Here is a 26,944-nt window from a genome sequence, read left to right as displayed (position 1 = left end):
ACAGGGTTGAAATATTCATCTCACCAACTTTATTTAAGTCTCCATAGTTGACATTTCATGCAAATGTAATGTCGTTTCCTTCAAAGAGGCCACAGCATATCTCTTTCCCCAACCTTGTCCAATCCATGCTTATGGTCTAACTTTGAATATTTGTTTGTCAAAGAGTTTTAAATGTTTCCTCCCCTTTTTTTATTTTTCTATATGGGTCAGCTTAGACCCTCAGCTCATCAGGACGACATACACTAATTTCAACAGAAACATAAGGAAAGAAACGTGTTTATTCTTATACTGATGTAAATAAAATAGAAACTTCCACATGGGAAAAATATATTAAAAACAAAGATTCCAAGACTTACCAAGCGGGAAAGCGCTGGCAGACAGGCACAATGAACAAAACACACAAACACACACACAGAATTACTAGCTTTCGCAACCGATGGTTGCTTCTTCAGGAAAGAGGGAAGGAGAGGGAAAGACGAAAGGATGTGGGTTTTAAGGGAGAGGGTAAGGAGTCATTCCAATCCCGGGAGCGGAAAGACTTCCCTTAGGGGAAAAAAAGGACAGGTGTACACTCGCGCGCGCGCATACACACACACACACACACACACACACACACACACACACACACACACACACACACACACACACACACGTGTAGCTGCACTTTAATTATACCCACCTAGTATGTGAACTTGAGGTCACATTTGTTACTGTAAAGCATGTTTTATGTTTATGGAAGATTGATCACAATATCAGTAGATAATAACACACTCAGGACACAAAGAATTAGCTAACACAGTAGAAGTATGGGGAATTAAACTTAATATCTTGTACGAAGGGTCCATTCCAGTATTCCCCTTAACCAATTTGGGGTAGGTATGACAAACCTAAATCTGATTGGTCAATTTAAGACCCACTCCTGCTGTATGAGTGTCTTAGTCACTGCATCATACCGATCAGTGCCCTCATTTTCAATTTCACTGGTATTGTGATTGCCTTCATCATGAAAGATTCACATACAGTGAAACCTCTTTATAACGTTCCTCCATATAATGTTTTCCTCTATATTACATCCATTTTTTCGGTCCCAACTAAAAGCCCATATAAACAATGTTAAATTTTCCTCTTTACTGAGTTTCCTCTATATTACAATTTCCTCCATGTAATGCTCATATTTTTGGAACACTGGTCAATTATTTACCTCTTTATAACGTTTAAGTGACTGGATGTAGACACACAGTTTTCCGTTCTGTGGATTCACAATTTGCACCGGCTCAGAAAGCCCGTGCTCAGTCTATTTCATATGTCGCAGAACCCGGTCACATGACATGTGATGCACATTCTCCTTGTGATCTTTTTGGTGCCTTTTCAGTCAATGCTTTGTATTCATAGCATGTTGTGTGAGCTGAACAGCAAACAGATTGTGTGTCTAGTGAGAGTCAGTCTCTCTCTCTCTCTCTCTCTCTCTCTCTCTCTCTCTCTCTCTCTCTCTCTCTTTTTTTTAAATACATGAGTGGAAAGTGGAAGAACATTTCTCTGGAAGAGAAGTTTTCTGTTATTAAAAAAAGTGGAGGCATCTCCTGGTGAGAGTCATGTGGAGCTAGCAAAGCAATTTGAACTGGTCCCCTCAACACTACTATGAAAACAGATCGTCGATAATGGAAGGGTTTGAGAATTGTGGAAATTCGAAACGTATGTGTGTGAAACCATCGACTTATGATGAAATGGAGGAAGTTTTATTAGCTTGGTTTCAGCAAGCATGTGCTGCAAAAATTCCTATAAACTTAACTATTCTGAAGGAGAAGGTGCTCCAAATATCACTGCAGTTAGGAATGGAAAATTTTAAGGCGTCCAGTGGATGGATTAATAAATTTTGACAGCATCATGGTGTTGTATACAAAGTGGAATGTGGAGAAAGTAAAAGTGTGGACGAACCAACTGCAACTCAGTGGATGCAGACTCCCTAATCTGATACATGGCTACAAACTGGGCGACATTTATAACACTGACGAAACCCGCATGTTTTTTCAATTTAATGCTGGATAAGACATTTACTTTTCATGGGGAAAATTGCCATGGCGGCAAAAAGAGCAAGAAACGTCTTACGTTTTGTTGTGTGCAAATGCTGATGACAGTGAAAAACTGAAACCTTCGGTTATCGAGAAGCCAAAAACTCCGAGGTGCTTCAAAAACATTTCCACGTTTCCGTGCAAATACACAAACAATGCCAAGGCATGGATGACGAGTGATATATTTTTACGTTTTCTAAGAGAATTTGATGCCAAAATGTGGAGTGCTGCAAGAAAAGTGCTGCTGTTTGTGGATAGATGTGCAGCACATCCACCAGACGTATCCTTTCTGAGAAATGTGAAAGTAATTTTCCTGCCACCCAACTGCACCAGCCACCTGCAACCTTTGGACTTGCGAACAGTACACACCCTTAAGGTTAAATATAGGACAGCCCTTGTAAAAAAAGGCCTTGAATTTGATGGACCAAAGAAAACTGGAAAGCCAGCCGAGCTCACAACTGAAACTGAATATTTTACAGGCAATGAATTTAATTATGTACACGTGGAGGGAAGTCAGTGCTGAAACTATTAAAAACTGTTTCACAAAAGCGGATTCTGTGAGAATGAGATGGCAGCTGCTGTGGAAGCTGTTGCAAGTGATTTGCAAGAGTTTCAGGAATTAGTAGGCAGTGATTCTGTCACTTTTGCGGACTTAGTGGCTGTGCATGACAATGTGGCAACCACAGGAGTACAAAGTATTGAGGAGCTGACTGCAGAGAGAAGCTTGGAGAATAATAGTGCTGGTGAAAGGGACAGTGACAAGGTAGATGGCCCTGTGCCCTCATATCCTAAGGCAGCTGAAGCCTTTGAAACATTCAAGAGATATATGATGGCCCATAGACTTGAGGAAAGAATGAGCAATAAATGATTGCCATACAGTCAAGGAGAAATAGAAAACAAACATGCTTGCTTGAATATTTTAAAAAATCATAGGTATGTGATTTTCAGATTGCATAGATTCCTAGAGTTTTGTTCAAATTTAAGTTCCATTCCATAATTTAATTATTAAAGTAATTTTTTGTAACTAATTCTTTTTTAATCTGTACTAGTTACTGTGTTTTTATGTAATATGTGCAGTATATCATAAACAAAATTTGGCTCATATTCTATAAGTGGGTCAACTGAAGAACGGAATACCACCTGTCAGCTTTGGACAACGATATCATATCTTGAGAATCTGTTATAACTTTTTACAGTACAAACTGATCCATTTACTTTCACCCATCCACCTACTGGGCTCCATTTTTTATTTACAAAAAACTAATCATTTGATACATTGATCATTTGCAATGAATCTCATATTATGGTATTGTGAAAATTTAAAATGTCATCTATGGCACCATTTGTCAAAGCTGATTAGTGGTATCCCTATCTTAAGTAATGCTCTATAATTATTATTTGGAAGCCTTCCTCTTTATAGTGTTTTCCTCTATACAGTGTTCAGAATTTGTGGTCCCTTGAAAAACGTTATATAGAGGTTTCACTGTACCTGTAATATTGAAGACCAAGTGACCCAACTTACAGGAAAGGGGCCCACGACGACATATGAAAAAGTTAATATGTCTATCATAGCTCATTTATGCCTCCTGGCCAACAATGCCATATAATCATTTCATTTCATATGCCAATTAAAATTATATAAAAGTAATTTCACATTATACTACCATTTCTAGAGCAGCATATGCACAAACAATACAGAACAAAATAATCAGTTCCGCTAAGCATTCACTATTTCAAAAATGTCAGCATGTCATTTTGAGCTACCCCGTGAGGCAAAATGACACACACTTTCTCTTAGCAGGGTTGTTCATTTATTTTTACTATTAAATTGTTAGCATAAGCACAAAATATAGCATAAACATATATTACATCCCAATTAACTGTTAGAAATTTAAGCCTAACAAATTAAGATGTGCATTAGTAAAATATACCAAAATTGATGGCAAATTATTTCTACAAATTACATTTAAAACTTGAGCAGTATTCAATTTATGGACAATATTTTCAGTTCACACTGTTAGAGAATCATACTGTTGGCACTGTTCACATACCAACTTTTTTGTACTTTTAGAAATCAACACAGTTCCAGTTTGTACACTTTAGTCAAGATTCCCTTTCTTTTGATCAGTGGAATAGATCCACAATAAATACAAGCTGTGTCCTCTTCTTCATCACTTCTAATGTTGCTACTTCATCTGGAGGTGAAAACACTTCGCTTCACAGTACCTCGGTTTGATTTTCTAATTACCTTTCCTCTTTTCTGGAGCTCATTTTGCTTCAGAACTTGCAGATTTGGTGTTGAAGTCAGCTCCCAGCAGCCTTTTCCAGTTCTGCGTTTCTTAGGCTCACTTGAACTGGAAGGAGTTGGAGAAGCCACCTAGAGAATTTCCTCTGCTAGTTCCATGACTGAGTAATTGCTGTCAAGGATGCAAGAAAGCTCATGCGTTGATGTGGTAGACTGATAGTTATAGTAGATAGCTGATCTGCTGCTCTGCTTGGTATATACAAATGAACTAGAAATACGTCTGGATCAAATGAAAATATTCTAGAAACATGGAAACTAGCTATGGCATTTGAGTTGCTAGTAGCAGATATGCTTCCAGGGAATATTTTGCTATTTGATAAACTAAAACTACTCTTCCTGGAATTTTATTCAGCCACCTCCTAATTTACTAGTTACGGCACATAGCAAGTGGGCCAAAGAATGTCAAGTCTAGGTTCCGAAGCCCGTAGATACAATGTAGCAGAAGACAAAACAAAACAACTGTATTTTCTTTGGCAAATTTAAGGGCTTGTGTAGTCTTATGGCTACTATGGCCCTCTAGTATAAACAGTATTTTTCCTTCCGTTATTCACTTCACCATGGAAATGATGTGTTGCAGCCATCCTACAAATAATTTTGCAGTCATGTAACCAGTTTCATCATGCAGATGCAGGGTGCCCACTGGAGCTTCATCATAGAGTCTTGGGTTCAGCTTCTTTAGAGAAAATATTAATGCAAGTGGAATGTACTGTCCACAGGAGCTGGAACACACCTTGATAGTCACATGACTTTCACTCTTAGAATCCACTGTGACACTTAATCTCCCCCCCCCCCCCCACCCCGCCCCTCCTCCTTTCAGCAAAAATACTTGGAGGTTTCTGAACTGATGTGATAGCCGATTCATCTATAGTACACATTTGTCTTTGCAAATTATTATGGTTCTCAACTACTTCTTCACAGAGTGAGAGAAAAATTTAATATTTGTGGCCTATTAAAAGCCTGTGCACATTCTGCAGAGGTTTGTTCTAGCTGCAGTAGATTTATCTCAGGGTCAGACTTTCAGAAGCCTACCAAGCAGTCTTTTTCTGCCATTCGACTGTCACCATTAAATGCCCATTTCTGAGACAGCTCATACTCTAGGCATCGAGTATTCCTACTTTTCAATCCAAAAACTTGCAATTACAGGTCTAAAATATGTTGGACTAGCAGCTTTCCAACCTTACGATCAAATTCAACACAAAGTCGACAGAGTGTCTTCCTGCCCTCTTTTGCCACCATGTTCTTTCCAGAACAGTGTCATCTTAACAGTAGTATGAATATAATAGAGGGAAACATTCCATGTGCGAAAAATATATCTAAAAACAAAGATGAGGGGCGGGGGGGGGAGATTAAGTGTCACAGTGGATTCTAAGAGTGAAAGTCATGTGACTATGTGTATGTGCGGATGGATATGTGTGTGTGTGTGTGCGAGTGTACACCTGTCCTTTTTTTCCCCTAAGGGAAGTCTTTCCGCTCCCGGGATTGGAATGACTCCTTACCCTCTCCCTTAAAACCCACACCCTTTCATTTTTCCCTCTCCTTCCTTCCTTCCTGACGAAGCAACTGCCAGTTGCGAAAGCTTGTAATTCTGTGTGTGTGTTTGTGTGTTTTGTTCATGTGCCTGTCTGCCGGCGCTTTCCCGCTTGGTAAGTCTTGGAATCTTTATTTTTAATATAAAAACAAAGATGATGTGATTTACCAAACAAAAGTGCTGGCAGACACACAAACAAACACAAACATACACACAAAATTCGGGCTTTCACAACCGGCGGTTGCTTAGTCAGGAAAGAGGGAAGGAGAGGGAAAGATGAAAGGATGTGGGTTTTAAGGGAGAGGGTAAGGAGTCATTCCAATCCCGGGAGCGGAAAGACTTACCTTAGGGGGAAAAAAAGGATAGCTATACACTCGCACACACACACATGTCCATCCGCACATACACAGACACACAGACAAGCAGACAATTGTGTGTATGTTTGTGTGCCTATCAACTTGCCAGCGCTTTTGTTTGGTAAGTCACATCATCTTTGTTTTTAGATATAACAGTAGTATGAGGTACACTGAACACAAATGGGATTAAGCCAACTCATCATACCCTTTCTAATGGAAACAATGGCAGATTTCTGTCACTTACATTCCACAACAATCTCTTTCAAGTTTTTATATTCACCATTGTCTGAAAACAAATATTTCATAAAGTTATAAAAACCAGTATTTGTTCTTGCTAGTTACTGGTTAAATTTCTAATAGTCTTTTTATGCATTACAGCAGTCAAGAAGTTATGTGATGGAGCAGTATAAAATGGCATAGTCCTGTGTCATTCTACTATCTTCAACATTACTGTAATTTTTTGTCTTAACATTGACAACTAACAAATACATGATCAAAATATAGCTACATATTTAAAAACTTAACTTTATAAGATCTCCCCCGATAGTAAATCTCCCACACAAATAATCAACACTGCTCAATTTCCAAAGTTTCCCAACAGAAATACTGGTTTTGTCGACTTCAAAAATAGTTTCCTGCATCTCACGAAACCACATGGAAGCAGCCAAAGATTAATGGCTTGTAGGTAAAATGTAGCCACCACAAGCAATCAAGTAACCACTTCCCCTGATCACTTTCCCTGCTGATGAAAACATTTTAAAGCCCTGAACTTGCTTAGTAAGGTATTCACACACACATAGAACTGTTGGACCAAATTTGTAATTACACATATACTCATTTCTCAGTTAGTCAATGCTCACTCAAACAGAAGGTATTTCTAGAACGATATTTTCACTCTGCTGCAGAGTGTGCACCGATATGAAACTTCCTGGCAGATTAAAACTGTGTGCCAGATCGAGACTCGAACTCGGGACCTTTGCCTTTTGCGGACAAGCGCTCTACCAACTGAGCTACCCAGGCACAGCTAACGCCCCGTTCTCACAGCTTTACTCCTGCCAGTATCTCATCTCCTACCTCTCCTCTCCAGGAGAGCTTCTGTAAAGTTTGGAAGGTAGGAGACGAGATACTGGCAGAAGTAAAGCTGTGAAGGGAGCGTGCATCGTGCTTGGGTAGCTCAGTTGGTAGAGCACTTGCCCGCGAAAGACAAAGGTCCCAAGTTTGAGTCTCGGTCCGGCACACAGTTTTAATCTGTCAGGAAGTTTCAAGGCATTTCTATTTTAGCACTTTTTATTCTCAAACTATTTTCTTAGAACCACCTTTTAAAATATAATATCCCTTGTGAAAATGTTCAACAAGGATATGTTCACTGTCTACTGAGTTGTCACTGTATTCTGCAACACCTTATAATTCAATTATTATTATATTCTTGCTGCTTTCAGCTTCCAACGTCTTACCATTTAACGATAGCTTAAGTAGCTAGATTTTTTTTGTATTCATTTAAACTGCATTCTCACATACTGTGATAATGGAAATTTGAAGTTGGAAACAACAAACAATGAGGCGAGAAATCACTTTAAGAAGAATGTCTTCACAAACATTACTCAAACTGACATTTAGGAGGGTCTCATGCACTCATTCCATCTGGCAACATTCCACCTAATACGTGGCAGGATTCCCTCTTAAAGGCACAACATATTACCAGATTCTGTTATCAAAGGGGTCAATAGTTGCTGCATATCCAATGCTAGATGGTAGGAAGGACGACAAACTCTGGGAGGAGGGTGATGAAAATATTGACAGTGATGAAACAAAAAATGTTACTGAAATTAATAGTGGCATCAGTGATGACTGATTAGAAAGCAGATATTTCAGTGCAATGTATCTACATTACAATGTAAAAAATGTGATTAACTATGTGACAGTTTTGTGAAAAGTTTTTGTGAGTGAAGGCAGGTAGTGAAAGTATCTTTTCTTTTTGCTTCTTCTTTCCTACATTTCAAATGTCAAACTTACATTTCCTGGGGACCTTCTGCCATCGGTAATCCCAACTTTGATCAGCCACAGCCTTAAGTGTATTCTGTTGACCATCTTTGCCAGAAAATACACGGACATCCCACAATTTTATACTTTGGTCTTTGCAGTTGGAAATGAAATGCCGACCATCGCCTCTTGGATCAATATATGTAATGCCATCCATATGGCCTGCTAAAACACCGACAGGGACAGGATTTTGCTCACTTAAAGTTCGGCGATCCCAAACCTAAAAATTGAAATTTTCACCTAATATCTTCATAGAAACTTATTGCATGTATAATTACAACAGTTAATAGTAAATTTTACCTTACAGAGCCCATCATCGCCTCCACTGTACAAAATATGCGATGTATCATCAGCAAAAGCAACTGTATTTACATCATTATCATGACCCTCTATCTGCAAGAACAATGATTACTCATTATATTCTAAGTAACAGAGTAACACAAAGGACATAAACTTGAAGGAATTATATCAGTTATCCAATATTACCCTCAGAGCTCTCTGGTTGCACTCTCTGTCATACACATAAAGGTAGCCATCATTTCCTCCACCAAGTATTTCTCGTCCATCACAAGAAAATGTGAGAGAAAAAATACAGAAACGTCTTTCTTGTGGTCCTAAGGGCAGTGCATCTTGATTATCAGGATCTCCATACAACTTACACAGATGCACTGCAAAACAAAAATGACACTTTTTTCCACATATTCATTTAAATGTAATATTTCTTGATTTAAGGGAAAGTAAGTGATAGCTACTCACAACATTCTGACCAACTAGAATATACAATGTAGTTATTGTCTGGGCTAAAAGCAGTGTCTAGTATGCTCCAGCCAACATCTCTTGCTTGTATTGAACGTATATATTTAAATTTTCCCTCGCCTGTGTGATAAAGCCTCAGGTTGCGATCTGAAAACAAATATGAATCACATGCTCTAAATCAGAAAGAAAAGCGTATATTAATTCTTGTGAATATTTATCATACAGAATGTACACATTAATACAACAGAAGCTTCAGATAAGTGGGTAATTTTATTGATGATTTGTAACACTAAACTACACTAAAATTAGAATTATTTAATTTCAACTAGTACCAAAGTACGACAAAACAAACAACTACTTTGTCGGTGTGAAGAAAAAGAGCAGAGTAGAATAATGTGTCAGAAGATTAGTTATCAAATGAAAACTAAATTATGCCGCAAAGCTGTAGCAACACAGCTAAAATTTTCTTTTGGAATGTTTTCAAAGTACCATCTCCTTCTAATAGCACAACAGCACAAAAATATATACTAGAATGATAAGAGAATGTGAGCCAAGTATTATCCAAACATTTTATAATAAACTAACAGATGTCAAGTACAAAGTACTGAGGACTCCATTATACGGAATAAGTGATTTCAAGAAAACAGAGTTCAAATACTGCTACACTGAAGTAAAATGAGAGAGAGCAGTTAATAACTCTACAATTAGTACAGAATCCATGTGGCACCATGTAGAATCATTTGTTGAGAGATGATTACTCTTTTTGGCTTAATGAAGAATACGGTATGTACCCTTCCCAAGTAGTACAAGTTCTCATTTCTCTCCTTAAATGTTCTACAGCTATAACATAACTCGCCTAAGAAAAATTTACAAAAAGAGAAAAGCTGGAAAAAATTTGAGGGTAGTAAGAAAATGCTCCAACATTAAACATGAGCAAACAATTTGTTTCCTTGGGTGCTTCCTAAGAGAACACCTCATCGCCAAGCACTAAGATGTGCAATGTTAAATTGTAAATGGTTTATAGGACTATCACAGACCTCTACACTAAGAGAAATATTAGCATAAATGCCAAAATCCAGCACCACATTACAGTTGTTAAGCCACTGATACAGTGTGTATGTCTGCAGCATAAAGTGTCGCGTAGGCCTTCTCAACACACATGAGCTCAGAGAAAGATGCTTATCAGAAGAATATTAGTATCTAGGAAGAGCCATGGTGGAATATCAGGAACAATATGAAAGTATGTCACCTCACTGAACCCCTGAATGATGTCATATGGAAATGACACCTGGAGTTCTATGGTCATATAGTAAAGCAGATAGACAAAGAGGATACTGATTTTAACCATGGGAGAGACTGTATAAACCATGCACATACCTGATATGTTGACAATCAGAGAAGACCTAAGCTAATCTGGTAACACTAAGAAATGGGTGATAGAAGGAACTCATAAGTGACAGGAAAGAAGAAGAAATTCTCCAAAGAAAAAAGACAGCACATAAGTCACCACATAAAAAAAAAATTACTGGCAAAAGGGATGGGATGCTTGGTCCTTATTTATTTCACACACAACAAATAATATTTTAGGCATGATGTTACCCAAAACACTAAAAAATGTCAGCACCCTCAAACAACAACAATAAGTGTGTCTTACCCACAACCTATCCCACATCAATATGACAAAAACAACAAGCTGCAGCAAATAAACATTCTCTGTTAGGCTGGGAGGAGGGGATCTGCAGCTAAGAAGAAAAACAGAAACAGCTGTACCTTTCAGCACCTAGACATCCGAGCTCAGACGTTATCTTGCCTTTCAGAAGAGCAATAAACGCTGTTTCTGCAATCTTCTTTAATTATTGTAACTGCACTACAGATATATAGCAGAATATTTATTAATGACTAATCCTTAAATCTTTCAACGCCCTCATGCACAGGGCTGTAAGATGTGGGGAAAGGTTGAGACCACACAGAGAAGAAGAGATGACAAAGAGAAAGCATCAATCAAAATTTATGTAGTTCCATTTATGCTCTTATAATGGAAGCTTTTAAGTCATCCCTTGAAGAAGGGTACACCAATTGAAAAAAGATCTAATATGCTAAATTTATCTTTTTAACTACTGTTATTAACACACTGGTGGCAGATAAGCAAATTTATATATTTTGTGTTTACCATTTGTAATACTTTTTCGAGTTTAGGAGAGACATAATGCATTTGATATAGTTTTGCAAAAGGAAACCATTAAGTCCAATATTATGACATTAGATTTGCACCTGTCATTAGCGATAACTAATAATGTCTAATGAACTGTAAGCTTCATGCCAACGCAGTCCTGTACAAAGAATGCAGACATTATTTAAATTATAAGCACTGACCCTGTAACAAGAAAGAATATAAAGGAATATTGCTGTCTGTTTATGGATGACCGTGGATTAATGTGAAAGCACTGAAAGCAGGACGTAGGTTCCAACATAGTGAAGTACAGTTGTGTTTCTGAAAACTCCAAATTCCCCTCCCTGTTAGCTTTTATTTTTTGAGTTTGGCTTCTCTTAACTCTAAAAGTGCCACTCGGCCAAAGCTCTGCACTGACTCCTGTTTAGTCACCATATTCAGGGCCATATAAGATATTACGCAGAGACAAACATAACGTGGAAATATGCTTCAGTTGAAAACCCATAGCGGTTTATGTAGAGAGAGTGAGAAGGTAACATGTATGCTGACTGATAATTCCCAAGCCACCAACTACATGTTCCCATAAACACCAATTACTCCAGAATAATGAACACCATCTTGCTTTTACTATCACCTCAACAAACAACTACACATAAGCGAACATCACAAACGCAGACTCGAACAGGGCATCAAGTAAATTTTAAATATTCATATGTCATGGGTATTCTGAAGATTAAGGGGTAGGGTGGGTGGGAGGTGAGAGTGGGAGAGGAGGTTGGGGGGGGCGGGGGGCAATGGTGTGGAAGACAATGGTGAATAAATGGTGGCAGCACTAAAACACTAAAAGCAGAGAGCTTCCAACATAAGTATACATTCAACAATTTGCATGGTATTCATAAACGTGCAGTAAAATTGTTGTTCCACAACTGCAAACAAATTTTTTTTGCTGGGTCAATGCCCCTTCACATTAAGACAACATTGTATAGGTCTTTACAAGTCATTTACTGACACACAGAATTAAATGGGGGGAGGGGGGGGGGATACGAGAGAGATGCCATAGCCCCAACCATGCAATTAAATCTCTTTCTATGAGTTTTTTATTGAATTCATGTGCCTCATTTACAAACACGACAGATTTGTCACGCAAATGATGTTTGCAAATCTGTTGCAGTAGATCAAGTACACATGTGTAGTACACAGTACCAGTGACTACCACACAGAAGTTTACTAAAATTCTACTTGTGCATCTCCTTGTCTATGCAACCACCAAACAAATATACACAATGTTATGAAAGATACAAACTTCCATTTTTTCTTTAGTTCATTCCTGAACAATGTGTACACCTCTTCCATTTTTACAGTTAGATGCCAACTTCTGGTGAATGCATTTGTATATACACTACTGGCCATTAAAATTGCTACACCAAGAAGAAATGCAGATGAAAAACGGGTATTCATTGGACAAATATATTATACTAGAACTGACATGTGATTAAATTTTTACGCAATTTAGGTGCATAGATCCTGAGAAATCAGTACCCAGAACAACCACCTCTGGCTGTAATAACAGCCTTGATACCACTGGGCATTGAGTCAAACAGAGCTTGAATGGCGTGTGCAGGTACAGCTGCCCATGCAGCTTCAACACAATACCACAGTTCCTCAAGAGTAGTGACTGGCGTATTGTGACAAGCCAGTTGCTCAGCCACCATTGACTAGACGTTTTCCATTGGTGAGACATCTGGAGAATGTGCTGGCCAGGGCAGCAGTCTAACATTTTCTGTATCCAGAAAGGCCCGTATAAGCTCTGCAACATGCGGTCGTGCATTATCCTGCTGAAATGTAGGGTTTCACAGGGATCTCGAATGAAGGGTACAGCCACGGGTCGTAATACATCTGAAAAGTAATGTCCACTGTTCAAAGTGCCGTCAATGCGAACAAGAGGTGACCGAGATGTGTAACCAATGGCACCCCATACCATCAATCCGGGTGATACACCAGTATGGCAATGACGAATACAAGCTTCCAATGTGCGTTCACCACGATGTCGCCAAACACAAATGCGACCATCATGATGCTGTAAACAGAACCTCGATTCATCCGAAAAAATGACATTTTGCCATTAGTGCACGCAGGTTTGTCATTGACTACACTGTCACAGGTGTTCCTGTCTGTGATGCAGCGTCAAGGGTAACTGCAACCATGGAGTCCAAGCTGATAGTCCATGCTGCTGCAAATGTCGTCGAACTGTTTGTGCAGATGGTTGTCGTCTTGCAATCATCCCCGTCTGTTGCCTCCGCATAAGATTCCTGTCATCTCGACTGCTAGTGATACATAGCCGTTGCAATTCAGCAGAGCGTTCCGTATTACCCTCCCGAGCCCACTGATTCCACATTCTGCTAACAGTCATTGGATCTCGACCAATGCGAGCAGCAATGTCGCGTATGATAAACCGCAATCATGACAGGCTACAATCCGACCTTTATCAAAGTCGGAAACATGATGGTACTCATTTCTCCTCCTTACACGAGGCAACGCCGGTCAACTGCTGTTTGTGTATGAGAAATAGGTTGGAAACTTTCCTCATGTCAGCACGTTTTAAGTGTCGCCACTGGTGCCAACCTTGTGTGAATGCTCTGAAAAGCAAATCATTTGCATATCACAGCATCTTCTTCCTGTCAGATAAATTTCGTGTCTGTAGCACATCACCTTCGTAGTGTAGCAAATTTTAATGGCCAGTAGTGTATTAGCTGGCTAAAGTGCAACATAATATTCTATCACATTATTTTCTTGTTTTCTCTTTGAAAATTATTTTTAGTACTAATGGTTGCCCACTATTGAACTACAGCAGCTCATAAATGAATTTGATGTTTATAGAACATATGTTTTTAAACACTCATGTCTTAACAATATCATAAAAGGCATGTAATTACTGATACTTATTACTTTACCTACAAAGATACCAACATTGATATCCCCCAGATTACAACACAAATTTCTTGGCAATTGTAGTGCAATTAGGGTCATAGTTCAATATATGCAATGCTCCTGAAAGGAGTCAGGGTAGAAATGAAGTGTGCTTGTTTGGGATGGTTTGTCCCTGCCCTATTCACACTTTTGTAAGAGCCACACTTCTGATGGCATCTTAAGACTGTTGCATTATATTATTTATAGAATAATTAATTATTTACAGAAGAATTTGAGAAAGAAACAAATCAAACTCTGAGGAAAAATGTCACTCTACTAAGAGCAGATCTGGTTAAATAATAAGTAAAGAAATGATGTCCAAATAATGGAGGTCTTGGGACAATAATGTTACTCAATATCTGAGTGTCAACACACTAGATCTGTCTATTCTCCATGATTGTACTTGTTGCAAATGGTTCTCTGAAGTCAGTAGAGGAATGTGGCAATAAAGCTGGTCCATGAGACTGTGAAGAAAAGTTCACATGATCAAGAGGTGACAGTCCTGATAGGACAAAATTTTACACCTGGAAAAAGGCGTTTAGTTATCAAATCGTAAAAAAGCATAGAACAGACATGGATAAGAAAAGCCTGTTACACAACGGAGTGCAGCAGAATGTCCACTGATGTAAAACACACACATCTAATCTGGTTGCTATATTCTTCCGCCTTAATAGGAATTTTATTATATTTGTCAAATGGCCAGATGGAATGTAGGTCAGCAATGCAGAACATCAAGGACTGTTCTGTAAGATTACACCTGAGTAAATCAAGCCACAAGGTTATTTTTACAGATAGTTATAATGTAACTTAATAGACACTGATTTATATATAAAGAAGAGGTATTATTACAAAATTTCAGTTCAGGCGTCAATATAAGACAAATCATAAATAAAGATTTAACTGACTGAAAAAGAGTACTGAGAGTACGACTGTTTACATTTTTAAAAATATCGGGATCTGATACATCAATATTTAAAAAAAAAGTATCATCATCGGCCCTCGATATATTGAAAAAAATTATCAATATATCGATGGAAAAAATATCAATGTATCGGCCAAAAGAAATATTGCCTGCACATTGCAAATATATTGCCAGTTTTAGAGCTGTGTATTTAAGTACTGATTTATTATTAGATATTCTGTACATCAACAAACTAGCAGCCTGCTTACCCCCCTTAGAGTATGCATTGAAAGAAACATGATGCACGTTTATGCTTGACGATAACAACTTTGGTAACAATGGTAACTGCAGGTAAGTGGCACAATGAAAGGTGACTGATGGGTCCATCATTCAGTTTCAGCATGTATCAGATTTTCTGGAAAACTTCATGTCAGCTTCCCTATTTTTCATTTTTGCAAACACTAGTGACCTAGGATTTGTAGTGTCAAAATTGCATGGTGAAGTTAAACATTGCAGTTTCTGTTGGTAGTGCTGATTACATCAGCATTTATCCTCACACGTCTCTGCCCACCGCAAACACCAACCTTGTCACTTAGACTTATGTTAATCAGTTTCAGCAACTGTTTTTGAAGAATGTTGAAGTGAAGAAGTAGCACACTAGTTGCAATAAAAGTTGTTTTTTATTGTAATTGGTGAGCTATTTCCTCACATCAGATACCTTGTTATTCCATTCACACTACCACTCTAGTACAATCAGACTACTACTTTGTGCCATCTGTACTTGCTTCACACAGTCAAACGGAAAGACTGGATGTGATGAAAGGTCAAAAAGTAGTAAGACTCCTTCACAGAGTGAAAGTAAAATTATGCTCTAATGCAGTTTCAAAAGAACAACTTCAAATATTTATCGAAAATTGTGAAAAAAATAATATAAAATAAAGATATCGGCACTCGATATTGCCATTTCAATATTTACATATATCAGTGAAAAAAAGTTACTGATATCGATCTATATATTTTTTTCACAAAAATATCTATGTATCTATATTTTATCAACAGCCTTAGTTTGGAGTGCCAATTTAAATTCAACTTATTACCACTAGCCACTTGATACTCCTAGATAAAGGACTCTTTCTATTAACTACTATATTCAGCAAACTGCATTCATACTGCTACTGAATATTTTCTAATGTTGTCTACCCTTCTTCAGTACAGTCACCTGGAATCTCTTGGAATCAATCAAATACCTTCCTTGGCCCATCTACTATCCATTTGACTAGCTACATGTCCCACCCACAATTTCCACCTCCACTTTGATGAAACAACTGCAGTAGAATAACTTAATTCAAATTGAAACATTTCTTTCCATGAAGATTATTGAAGAAACATTTCCATATCGAACAAAACAAAACTAGAAAAATATCCAAACTTTCTAATGGTATTTTACTGATTTCCAAAGCAACCAAACCACTAACACAAATATCTCATAATATTTCATTGAGTTATAGATGAACTAGACAAGCCAGGAATGGTTACATTTGAAAATTTGAGCCCCAAGATAGGGCATAATCCACTAACCAACACTGCCTGAAACTTTCACACTGTTATTTTGCTCATGCTACAATGACATGGTTTCAGCTTTTAGTTGATCATACAGTGTACTTATCCATCAAGTGTTGTTAAACATCTAATAATATCTCAGTATATGTTTGACAGGAATTAACATGCACCTCCTTCCTCTGGAAATACAAATGAAATTGTAATAAGAAAAGATGGTCTATTCCAGAGTCACCAACCTTGTTGTCCCCTAAATATCACTTCAATGTTTAAACTAATAGTAGCACACACTGTTTAAACTAATAGTAGCACACACTGTTTAAACTAATAGTAGCATGCATGGAGACACATAATCAATTGTTCTTTTAATGCTTACAATATAATTCCACCTACTGACTTTAATGGATAACAGACATCATACATTCTGTGCTTGTCACTAGAAGGCTGAGTATGTATGTCATAAATGGAGGGGAAAGGAGAAAGTGTCTGATTACTGCCTTCTCACACATTACAATATAATATTGTTGTTTTCATCTCTTTTTAAGCACTGCATTCTCCTTAACGCAGAGAGGGGAGGACAGAAGCTGCTCCATTGCTGAAGTGCAAGCCAGTACTGGTGTATCAGCTGATGTTGGAGCATCATTGACAAGTGTGTAACATAGCTAAATAAGCCCACATGTAACTGCTGTATGCGTGGTGACAAGACAAATGCTTTTGTGTTATATTGGTTAGGAGACAACAGTAGTAACACACAGTAAACAAATTATGTTAAAATACTCTTGTTATCAACACAGGATTCCATCCTCCTCTCCCCACTTTATGCATTTTGGCACGCTAAGCAGCTGCCTAGTTAGTGCATAAGATAGAACAGGCACTGTCCAGCATGTAAATAAGAGAGAGTGAATTTATAAGCATCTGATTTTGAAAAAGAAGACAATATGTCTGACAATGACAACAAAATTAACCTATTTTTGCCAAAAATTTAAAACTGTGAGAACAATGACACATATCACTTGTTTGCACTGTTTATATTGCAGTTTTTGTAGAGTTAAAATTTTCCTGTGAATAAATGTTCATTAAACTGCTAATTTAGTATGACTATACTAATTAAGTCAGTTCTCCCAATGGATTCCAATCTCTGCAGTACGTGGATGGCAACTATGGGGTCCCAAGCCAAGTCCAGCATTGTTTACACTTACTTGTGTCTTTTGTCGCATCAACCTTCATTCGCAAACTCTTGCTTTTTCCGAACCCAATGGTGTTAGGTTTCAAGACCGGAGGATGTCTTCCAGTTTCTAGTCTTTTTCACAATTTCATAGCATCACCATCTCTCATCATCACCTTCCTGAATTACATTCAAAATTGTGGTTTGAGGATTTGTGCTCATCTCAAGGTGTCACCTTAGACAGTTAACAATAGAAAGTCTTCCGAAGAATTCTATCAACTGTAACCATACACTGCAGGAAAGACATCTAGATTCAATGAGCTGTCATTCATTCAGAACATTATATCTTATCGGAGTGTCTAAAACCCAACAGCCTACCACACAAGCAAAATCCTCTAAAAATTAAATCTCAATAGATCTCATTCTTCCTGATGCACAATGTTAACACTCTGGATCAATTTGGGAAATTAAAGGTCATCACTGACATCATGAACAAACAAATTCTAATCACAGTCTTTCAAGAGATTAAGAACAATGATCAACACCCTATGAAATTGCAAGGGTACTGAATTTACAAAGGAATGCCCTCAATTTGGAAATATATTTCTCATAACTCTCAAAATTATTGACTCAATTACAGAATTTAAATCTCAATTGCTCAATCTTAACTTCGAAATCGGCGTTTAAGACATACTTGGTGCATTCCCATGTGCCTGCCAACCAGAAAAATAGCACCTAAATGACAGAGAAAAAAAAAGTTCCAGGGGTCTATTGGATCAAACATTTTCATCCTACAATAAAATATTAATAAACATTTCTCCATCAAACATTATTAAGTTCTCCTTTATGATTTCAATGCACAACTGGGACAAGAAAGAGAATGACACGACATTATTGGAAAATGGCCAGTTCATAAGTAAATCAACAAAAACAGTCACAGCTAGATTAGAATTTGTAGGAACCACAAACTTATCTCAAAATCAACATGCTAGAAAAGGAAACCTCAAAAATTAAGAACCCGTAAACATCCTGATGCCAGAAAATGCGAATGGCAGTGACATTATTTCTGCATGGATAACTTCAGCACTGTGAAATCTACAATGTTAATAAAGGCCTTAGAGCAATATGCACAGGGTCTGATCACTGCATTGTAAAGATTGAAATGAAGTTAAGACCTAAGATAAAGAACTGATCTACAAATAAACAGGAGAAAATTCAATCAAACCAAATTAATAAAAAAATTGGGGTATTACAGAAAAAATGGGGAAGAGATTACCAACACCAAATCACTACAAGAAGTGATGGTCAAATTAAAACTTATAGCAGAAGAATCTACTCCAATAAAGCCCAAGAAGAATTACAATTGGTGGAATGAAGAATGCGACCAGGCGGTAGAGAGAAGACATGAAGTTTGGATAAACCAAAAGCCATAAGAATAAAATTTAGAACCAATAAAACAAAGAAAAGTCCACATGTAAAAATCATGAGACAAACAAAACATAAGCATCTTAAAGCGCAGTGCCCTAGAAATGGTGTCTTAAAAAATTATAAAACCTCAACAAATTCTGGGAGTTAAATCACAAAGAAGAGCTCACTGTAACTACGAAAATGCAGAAATTCAAGCAACAAATTTTGAAACTGTGATCACCCACTGGTAATGTTTCAAGTCAATGTGGACAGATTCATTTCCTAGATAACAGAACACAGCATGTCATTCTCAATGGAGAGAAGTCTTCCGAAGTAAGAGTGATTTCAGGTGTGCCGCAGGGGAGTGTCATAGGACCGTTGCTATTCACAATATACATAAATGACCTAGTGGATGACATCGGAAGTTCACTGAGGCTTTTTTGCAGATGATGCTGTGGTGTATCGAGAGGTTGCAACAATTGAAAATTGTACTGAAATGCAGGAGGATCTGCAGCGAATTGACGCATGGTGCATGGAATGTCAATTGAATCTCAATGTAGACAAGTGTAATGTGATGCGAATACATAGAAAGATAGGACCCTTATCATTTAGCTACAAAATAGCAGGTCAGCAACTGGAAGCAGTTAATTCCATAAATTATCTAGGAGTACACATTAGGAGTGATTTAAAATGGAATGATCATATAAAGTTGATCGTCGGTAAGGCAGATGCCAGACTGAGATTCATTGGAGGAATCCTAAGGAAATGCAATCCGACAACAAAGGAAGTGGGTTACAGTACACTTGTTCGCCCAGTGCTTGAATACTGCTCAGCAGTGTGGGATCCGCACCAGATAGGGTTGATAGAAGAGATAGAGAAGATCCAACGGAGAGCAGCGCGCTTCGTTACAGGATCATTTAGTAATCGTGAAAGGGTTACGGAGATGAAAGATAAACTCCAGTGGAAGACTCTGCAGGAGAGACGCTCAGTAGCTCGGTACGGGCTTTTGTTAAAGTTTCGAGAACATACCTTCACCGAAGTGTCAAGCAGTATATTGCTCCCTCCTACGTATATCTCGCGAAGAGACCATGAGGATAAAATCAGAGAGATTAGAGCCCACACAGAAGCATACCGACAATCCTTCTTTCCACATAAAATACGAGACTGGAATAGAAGGGAGAACCGATAGAGGTACTCAGGGTACCCTCCACCACACACCGTCAGGTGGCTTGCGGAGTATAGATGTAGATGAACACCTTCTGAGCTAATAGATCCACTAACCATTAATGAGAACTCACATTCAAAGAACTGAAAAATTGCAGGGAAGATGGTGAAGACCTAGTCTGTTTAGAAATCTGGCAAAATGCTGGAAAAACTGCAAGCACTAATCTCTGCCAATATTTAACCAAAATGTGGATTACAGGGAAAATTCAAGAACACTGCATCACAGGAATACCCCATCAATTATTAAAAGGAAGATATAAAACCAACCCAAACAATTATGGAAGAACGATCCTTCCAGCCTGCACTTAGTTTTTTCCCATATAATTTACAACAACATCAAAAACATACTTGTACCACAACTTGAAAAACATGAAGGAGCATTTCAACCATACAGAAGCTGCCTAGACTAAATTATAACATGATAATTATAACTACAGAAACAAACTTCTTTAGTTCACTCATAGATTTAAAAAAAGTATATGTTGTATCCATAGATCCACACTTTTAAAATCATCAGATCATACAGTCTTCATCTCAAATTAATGAAAATCATCAAACTAACCAACACAAAGTTCAGGGAAGAAATTTTAAAAGCTTTCACAATCAAAACTGTTTTAGTAGATCAAGCCTACTACTTTTCAATGTAGCTCTCAATTATGCCATGGTTTGGCACAAGAAACCCACATAAAATCATAAAATCAAAACTGAAGCAAAATCATCAATAAGAACAAACTGTTTGGAGTTTGCAGATGATTTAGCTCTCTTAGCCCCTGACATGGAAGAAGTTTGTGCCCAAATAACCAGTTTCCCAAAAATTGCCTTAGAAATAGGATTACAAATAGCTTTCAAGAAAACTGAGACGGTACTCTTCATACCACAGTATAAATAAAGTCTTCATAAACAATTAAAAAATTACCAGTTCTGCAGTTTAAATATCTTTAAAAAGATTATCAAGCACAAGTGAAAAAGAAAGTTGTGGCAGAATGTAAATAATTTATGATTATTGGAGAACACTCAGCAAATAGTAAACATGCCGAGTTGTTGACAGGCATGCACACAAAATAGAAAGAAAACTTGCTAGCTTTTTAGGAGATTAATCCTGTGCCTGTGCACATTGTGTCAGCAGGGCATACAATGCCAGACTGCATTTTGACAGGTGGACTAAGCAGGAGTGAGGGTTGTACTGTGTGGGGTTTGTCGAGAGAGAAAGAGGTGGGAGGTAGGAAGGAGTAAGGGATGAGTAGCTAGTGGATGAGATGGAGGTATCGGGTTTGCTGATTAGTAATGTGGTTGGCAGATGCACAGGCTAGGCGCAGGTGGTAGGTGTATAGGGTTGGCATGTGATACATGAGTACTGGAAGAGATGGTGCTGTGCAGCACGATATGAAGATGAGGTGAAGGTGTTGATTGGGAGGGGGTAACAGGACAGAGGAAGAGGAACTGTTGGATGGAGGGTGTGGGGGCACTGGGTTATGGCAGATTCAGGCCAGGATGTTTATGGGAGTGGAGGGTGTGTAGCAAAGGTAACTCCCACCTACACAGTGCAGAAAGATGGTGCTGGAGAGAAGGATCCAGATGGCACGGGTTGCGAAACTGCCACTGAACTCTAGCGTTTTGTGCTCATGTTGCATGTTATGGCACTTGGACACAGTTTGGCAATGGCCATTCATTTTAGTGAACAACTGGTTGGTTGCCATATGAAGCTGTGCAGTGATTGCAGCACAATTGAAATATGACATTAACTGCTTTCAGAGGTGGTCCTGCCTTTGATGGGACTGGATATTCTTGTGACAGGACTGGAGTAGGAAGTGCTGTGTGGGTGGATTGCACATGTTTTGCATCAGGGTCTTCCATAGTGATATTAACCCTGTGACAGGATTGGGAGCGATATAGGGATGGACTCAGGAGATGTGGAGGTTGAGTAAGCAACAGAATACCTTTAAGAGGGTTAAAAAGGATGTCCGTCACTTCTGGGCACAATGACAGATGATACACTATGTGATCACAAGTATCCGGACACCTGGCTGAAAATGACTTACAAGTTCGTGGTGCCCTCTTCCACCAGTAATGCTGGAATTCAATATGGTGTTGTCCCACCCTTAGCCTTGATGGCAGCTCCCACTTTTGCAAGCGTATGATCAATCAGGTGATACAAAGTTTCTTGGAAAATGGCAGCCCATTCTTCACGGAGTGCTGCACTGAGGAGAGGTATGGACGTCGGTCTGTGAGACCTGGCACAAACATCCCACCTTTGAGTATTCTGCATGATTCAGGTCAGGACTCTGTGCAGGCCAGTCCATTACAGGAATGTTACTGTCATGCAACCACTCTGCCACGGGCCTTTCATTATGAACAGGTGCTTGATTATGTTGAAATATGCAGTCACCATCCCCGAATTGCTTTTCAACAGTGGGAAGCAAGAAGGTGCTTAAAACATCAATGTAGGGCTGTGCTGTGATAGTGACATGCAAAACAACAAGAGGCTGTCCGTGAAAAATGTGACCACACCATAACACCACTGCCTCCAAATTTTACTATTGGCACTACACACGCTGGCAGATGACATTCACCGGGCATTCCCCATACCCTCACCCTGCCATCGGATTGCCACATTTGTACCGTGGTTCGTCACTCCAAACAACGTTTTTCCACTGTTCAATCATCCAATGTTTACACTCCTTACACCAAGCATGGCATTGTCTGGCATTTACTGGTGTGATGTGTGGCTTATGAGCAGCCACTCAACCATGAAATCCAAGTTTCTCACCTCCCGCCTAACTGTCATAGTACTTACAATGTATCCCGATGCAGTCTGGAATTCCTGTGTGATGGTCTGGATAGATGTCTGCCTATTACACATTACGACCCTCTTCAACTGTTGGCTGTCTGTCAGTCAACAGACGAGGTTGGTCTGTATGCTTTTGTGCTGCATGTGTCCCTTTGAGTTTCCACTTCATTATCACATTGAAAACAGTGGACCTAGGGATTTTAGGAGTGTGGGAATCTTGTGTACAGACATTTGACACAAATGACAATCAATCACCTGACCACATTTGAAGTCCGTGAGCTCTGCAGAGCACCCCGTTCTGCTCTTTCACAATATCGAATGACTACTGAGGTTCCTGATATGGAGTACCTGGCAGTAGGTGGCAGCACAATGCACCTAATACGAAAAACTTATATTTTTGGGGGTGTCTAGATACTTTTGATCACATAGTTGAAGATAATTAAAACCCTGGTGAAGGATATGGTTCAAGTCCAGATTGATATTAGGTGATGAGCAGGGACACATCTCTGAAGCAGATTCTTGGGGTTGGTGGGAGGATTACAGGTGTGTGAGGACATGGGTACCAGAAATCTGTTTGCGAATTATGTTTGTGGGGTAGGTGTGAGTCTCTGAAGGTCCTCATGAGACTGCCCGTATACTGGGTAAAGGAATTCTTGTCACTGCAGATATCCTGTCCACAGGTGACTAGGGAGTGACTTTTTGGTATGGTAGGGGTGACAGCTGTTTAAATGCAGGTACTGCAGGTGACTAGTGTGCTTAATACGGACAGAGGTGAGGATGGAGCCATTCAAGAGATGGAGGTCAATGTCCTAGAAGGTGGCATGTGGGTTGAGGAGGATGAAGTGCAGTGGATTGGGGAGAAGGTGTTGACATTGTGGTGGAATGAGTCCAGATCATGAACACATCATCAGTGAATTTGAACCACAGAAGAGGTTTCACATTTTGTTAGTCTAGGGATGTTTCCTATGGATGTCCCATAAAAAGGGTGGGATACATTGGTGCCATGCGGGTGCCTACAGTTGTGCTGCTGATTTGTTTATGTACCTCCCTCTCAAAGTAAGGTAATTGCGAGTGAGGATATTGTTGGTAAGATGTATGAGGAATAAGGTTGTGGGTTTTGCTGGTGTCTAAGGATGTGACATCAACAGTGACGAATAACAATTAATGAGTCAGTGAAGGAACTAGTAGATATCCTTGATCTTAGAGGCTCGGCTGCAAGCAATCGGTTTGGGGTGTTGGTCAACAAGAGTAAAAATTCTTTCAGCAGGAACACAATAATGAATTACAATGGGGCATCCAGGGCTGTTGCATTTTTGAGAGCATGTACAACATACATGTGTGGGATGCCACTCCTTCCTCCCAAAATTATGATCAGAACATCTGAAACGATTGTGAGTGGACCACAAGCACCAAAAAGTACAATCTTTAAAGAAAATTAAAAGTAGGGTGACTCAAGTAGTCCATTTGGTCAATAAAATTAACAAATAATTATAAATTAATTCAGCAGCAGTTCAAATACAGCTGCTCAAAGGCTAAGTTTATAGGTGCCAGACTACAAATTCAAATGTATAGGACTCAGTTTTAAGATGGTCCAAGGATTTTTTTTCCAGTCACTCTTTGATTCTTTAACCTCTTGGGATGAACAGTGTATTTGAATAATTATCTGAATGAAAATATATTTTTTACTGTAACATTTTTTCAAATTGGTCTAAAAGATATAAAATAATTCTCCTAGCCTCATACAGAATACTAACCTCACACAGATAGGCACGAAAATTTGTGCATGTGAATTTTTAATAGCTATGACAATACTTGCAAGATTTATATGGAAAAACATGGGGTGCAGGCAATACAACATGATGCATGAGCAGTTCATCTCCTATCCATTATCCACCATATTTACCCAATTATAAGACAACGTTTTTCCCAAATTCATCATTTGAAAAATAAGGGGTCATTTTATATTCACGGATTAAAGTACTACTGCTGGGGTTAACATTTTTACATTGTTTAATAGAGCATATAGTGGTCATCTTACATTTACAGATGAAGCTTTGTCTATTGAGGTCATGTGCAGTTTTATTTTGAAGAATTCGGAAGGGCAGGGATGGCAAACAATATTCATTCTTGACAGGCTCAAGATTTCTCAATATGCCAATGCGGTTTATATGGTATCAACGTTGCTCGATCAATCATGTGACATCCAACTCTCACAGTGCTAGAAACCATAAACTAGCCACTACAACAATTTGTTGCTCAGCTTAAACTGACAATTTCGCGAAACCCAGGAAGAAATAGCATTAAATGCTATCGTCTTACAAACTCGTATTTGAACAGCTTTGCAATGAAATTTCTCATACATGTTTGGATACAGTGTACAAAAATTACTGCTGCTTTCCAAGTAAGGACAACATTCAGAAGTGGAAATGTCCTTCAAAGAACATTATTTGATTCTGGACCCAGATTAATATTTTACTTGATGTGATTCTTGAGTTTCTCCCGGCGTATTTGATAATCAAAATATCCACGGGTGTACTGCCGGTCTATAGTGTCCAACGGGCACAATATTTCGGCGATCAAACATGTCGCCATCATCAGGTGAACTGACGGACTGAGCTCCTGTGAACTTGCCAGCACGGAGATCCGTACGCTATGGCTGCTCAGGGGGAACTGGGTTCCGTCACGGCGGCGGCCGATTTAAACACCCTCCGCCCGCAGCGCGCTCCCTCCGCCATCCACGCCGCGGTAGCGCGGTGGAACAGATTGCGACGGCGTCTGAGATGACGTCGGTGTGATGGCTCTGTCCGCCCTGCGAGAGTCGCTAGAGTTGATTGGTCAGAGGTTTGACGAGAATACCACTGAACTTTTTAGGCATGTCTTGACTTCCACGTATTTTCTTTTTAATGGAGAATACTACGAACAAACGGAGGGAGTCGCCATGGGTAGCCCACTCTCACCGGTGGTAGCGAATTTGTACATGGAGAACTTCGAGGAGGAAGCCCTGTCGTCATCCGAATGGAAACCTACTTGCTTTTTCCGTTACGTGGACGACACGTTCGTCATCTGGCCACATGGTATGGATGAACTCCTTGACTTCCTTACACATCTAAACTCCATACACCCCAACATCAAATTCACTATGGAGACTGAAACGGAGGGTAAATTACCTTTCCTTGACGTCATGGTCAGGAGAAGGGCTGACGGCATCCTAGGTCATGGGGTGTATCTAAAGACAACACACACTGATCTGTATTTGCACGCAGACAGCTGCCACCACCCTTCACAGATGAATGGGGTACTTAAAACTCTAGTACACAGGGCGCACACTATCTCTGACACAGAGAGTGTACCCCAGGAATTGGAACATCTGGGAACTGTGTTTCGAAAGAAAGGGTACTCAGAGTGGCAGATCCAACGTGCTCTCCGCCCAACCACTGCAGCACAACCTGTTGAGATGGATGAAGTCACGAGGGAGGAGGTAGGCACTGCATTTATTCCATACACAGGCGCACTCTCGGGGAAAATCGCCCGCATTCTGAAGAAACACCGGGTTGGAACTGTGTTTTGTCCTCCGAATAAAACTCGTGCACTGGTGGGGAGCGCCAAAGATGACCTCGGTTTGAGGAAGGCCGGCGTGTACCACATTCCGTGTCAATGTGGCAAGTCGTATATTGGTCAGACGATGCGTACTGTCGAGGATCGATGCCGTGA

At 39.2% G+C, this 26,944-nt stretch overlaps 1 protein-coding gene across 7 annotated transcripts in view; it reads right to left on the bottom strand.

Annotated features, from left to right (window-relative positions):
- LOC126267100 (DDB1- and CUL4-associated factor 11) overlaps positions 1-26,944 on the bottom strand; it is a 127,471-nt gene that overhangs the window by 28,501 nt on the left and 72,026 nt on the right. For all 7 annotated transcript variants that reach the window (XM_049971997.1, XM_049971987.1, XM_049972033.1 and 4 more), the window contains 4 exons: positions 9,055-9,201; positions 8,785-8,966; positions 8,599-8,691; positions 8,272-8,518 (listed from right to left, as the gene is read on the bottom strand). In XM_049971997.1, coding sequence (XP_049827954.1) covers positions 8,272-8,518; positions 8,599-8,691; positions 8,785-8,966; positions 9,055-9,201 — 669 coding nt within the window. The remainder of the gene's footprint in view (positions 1-8,271; positions 8,519-8,598; positions 8,692-8,784; positions 8,967-9,054; positions 9,202-26,944) is intronic.

This window comes from Schistocerca gregaria, chromosome 1 (assembly GCF_023897955.1).
Source record: "Schistocerca gregaria isolate iqSchGreg1 chromosome 1, iqSchGreg1.2, whole genome shotgun sequence".
Lineage (NCBI taxonomy): Eukaryota > Metazoa > Arthropoda > Insecta > Orthoptera > Acrididae > Schistocerca > Schistocerca gregaria.
The sequence above is the reverse complement of the archived record's forward strand: the minus strand, read 5'-3'. Positions and strand labels throughout refer to the sequence as shown.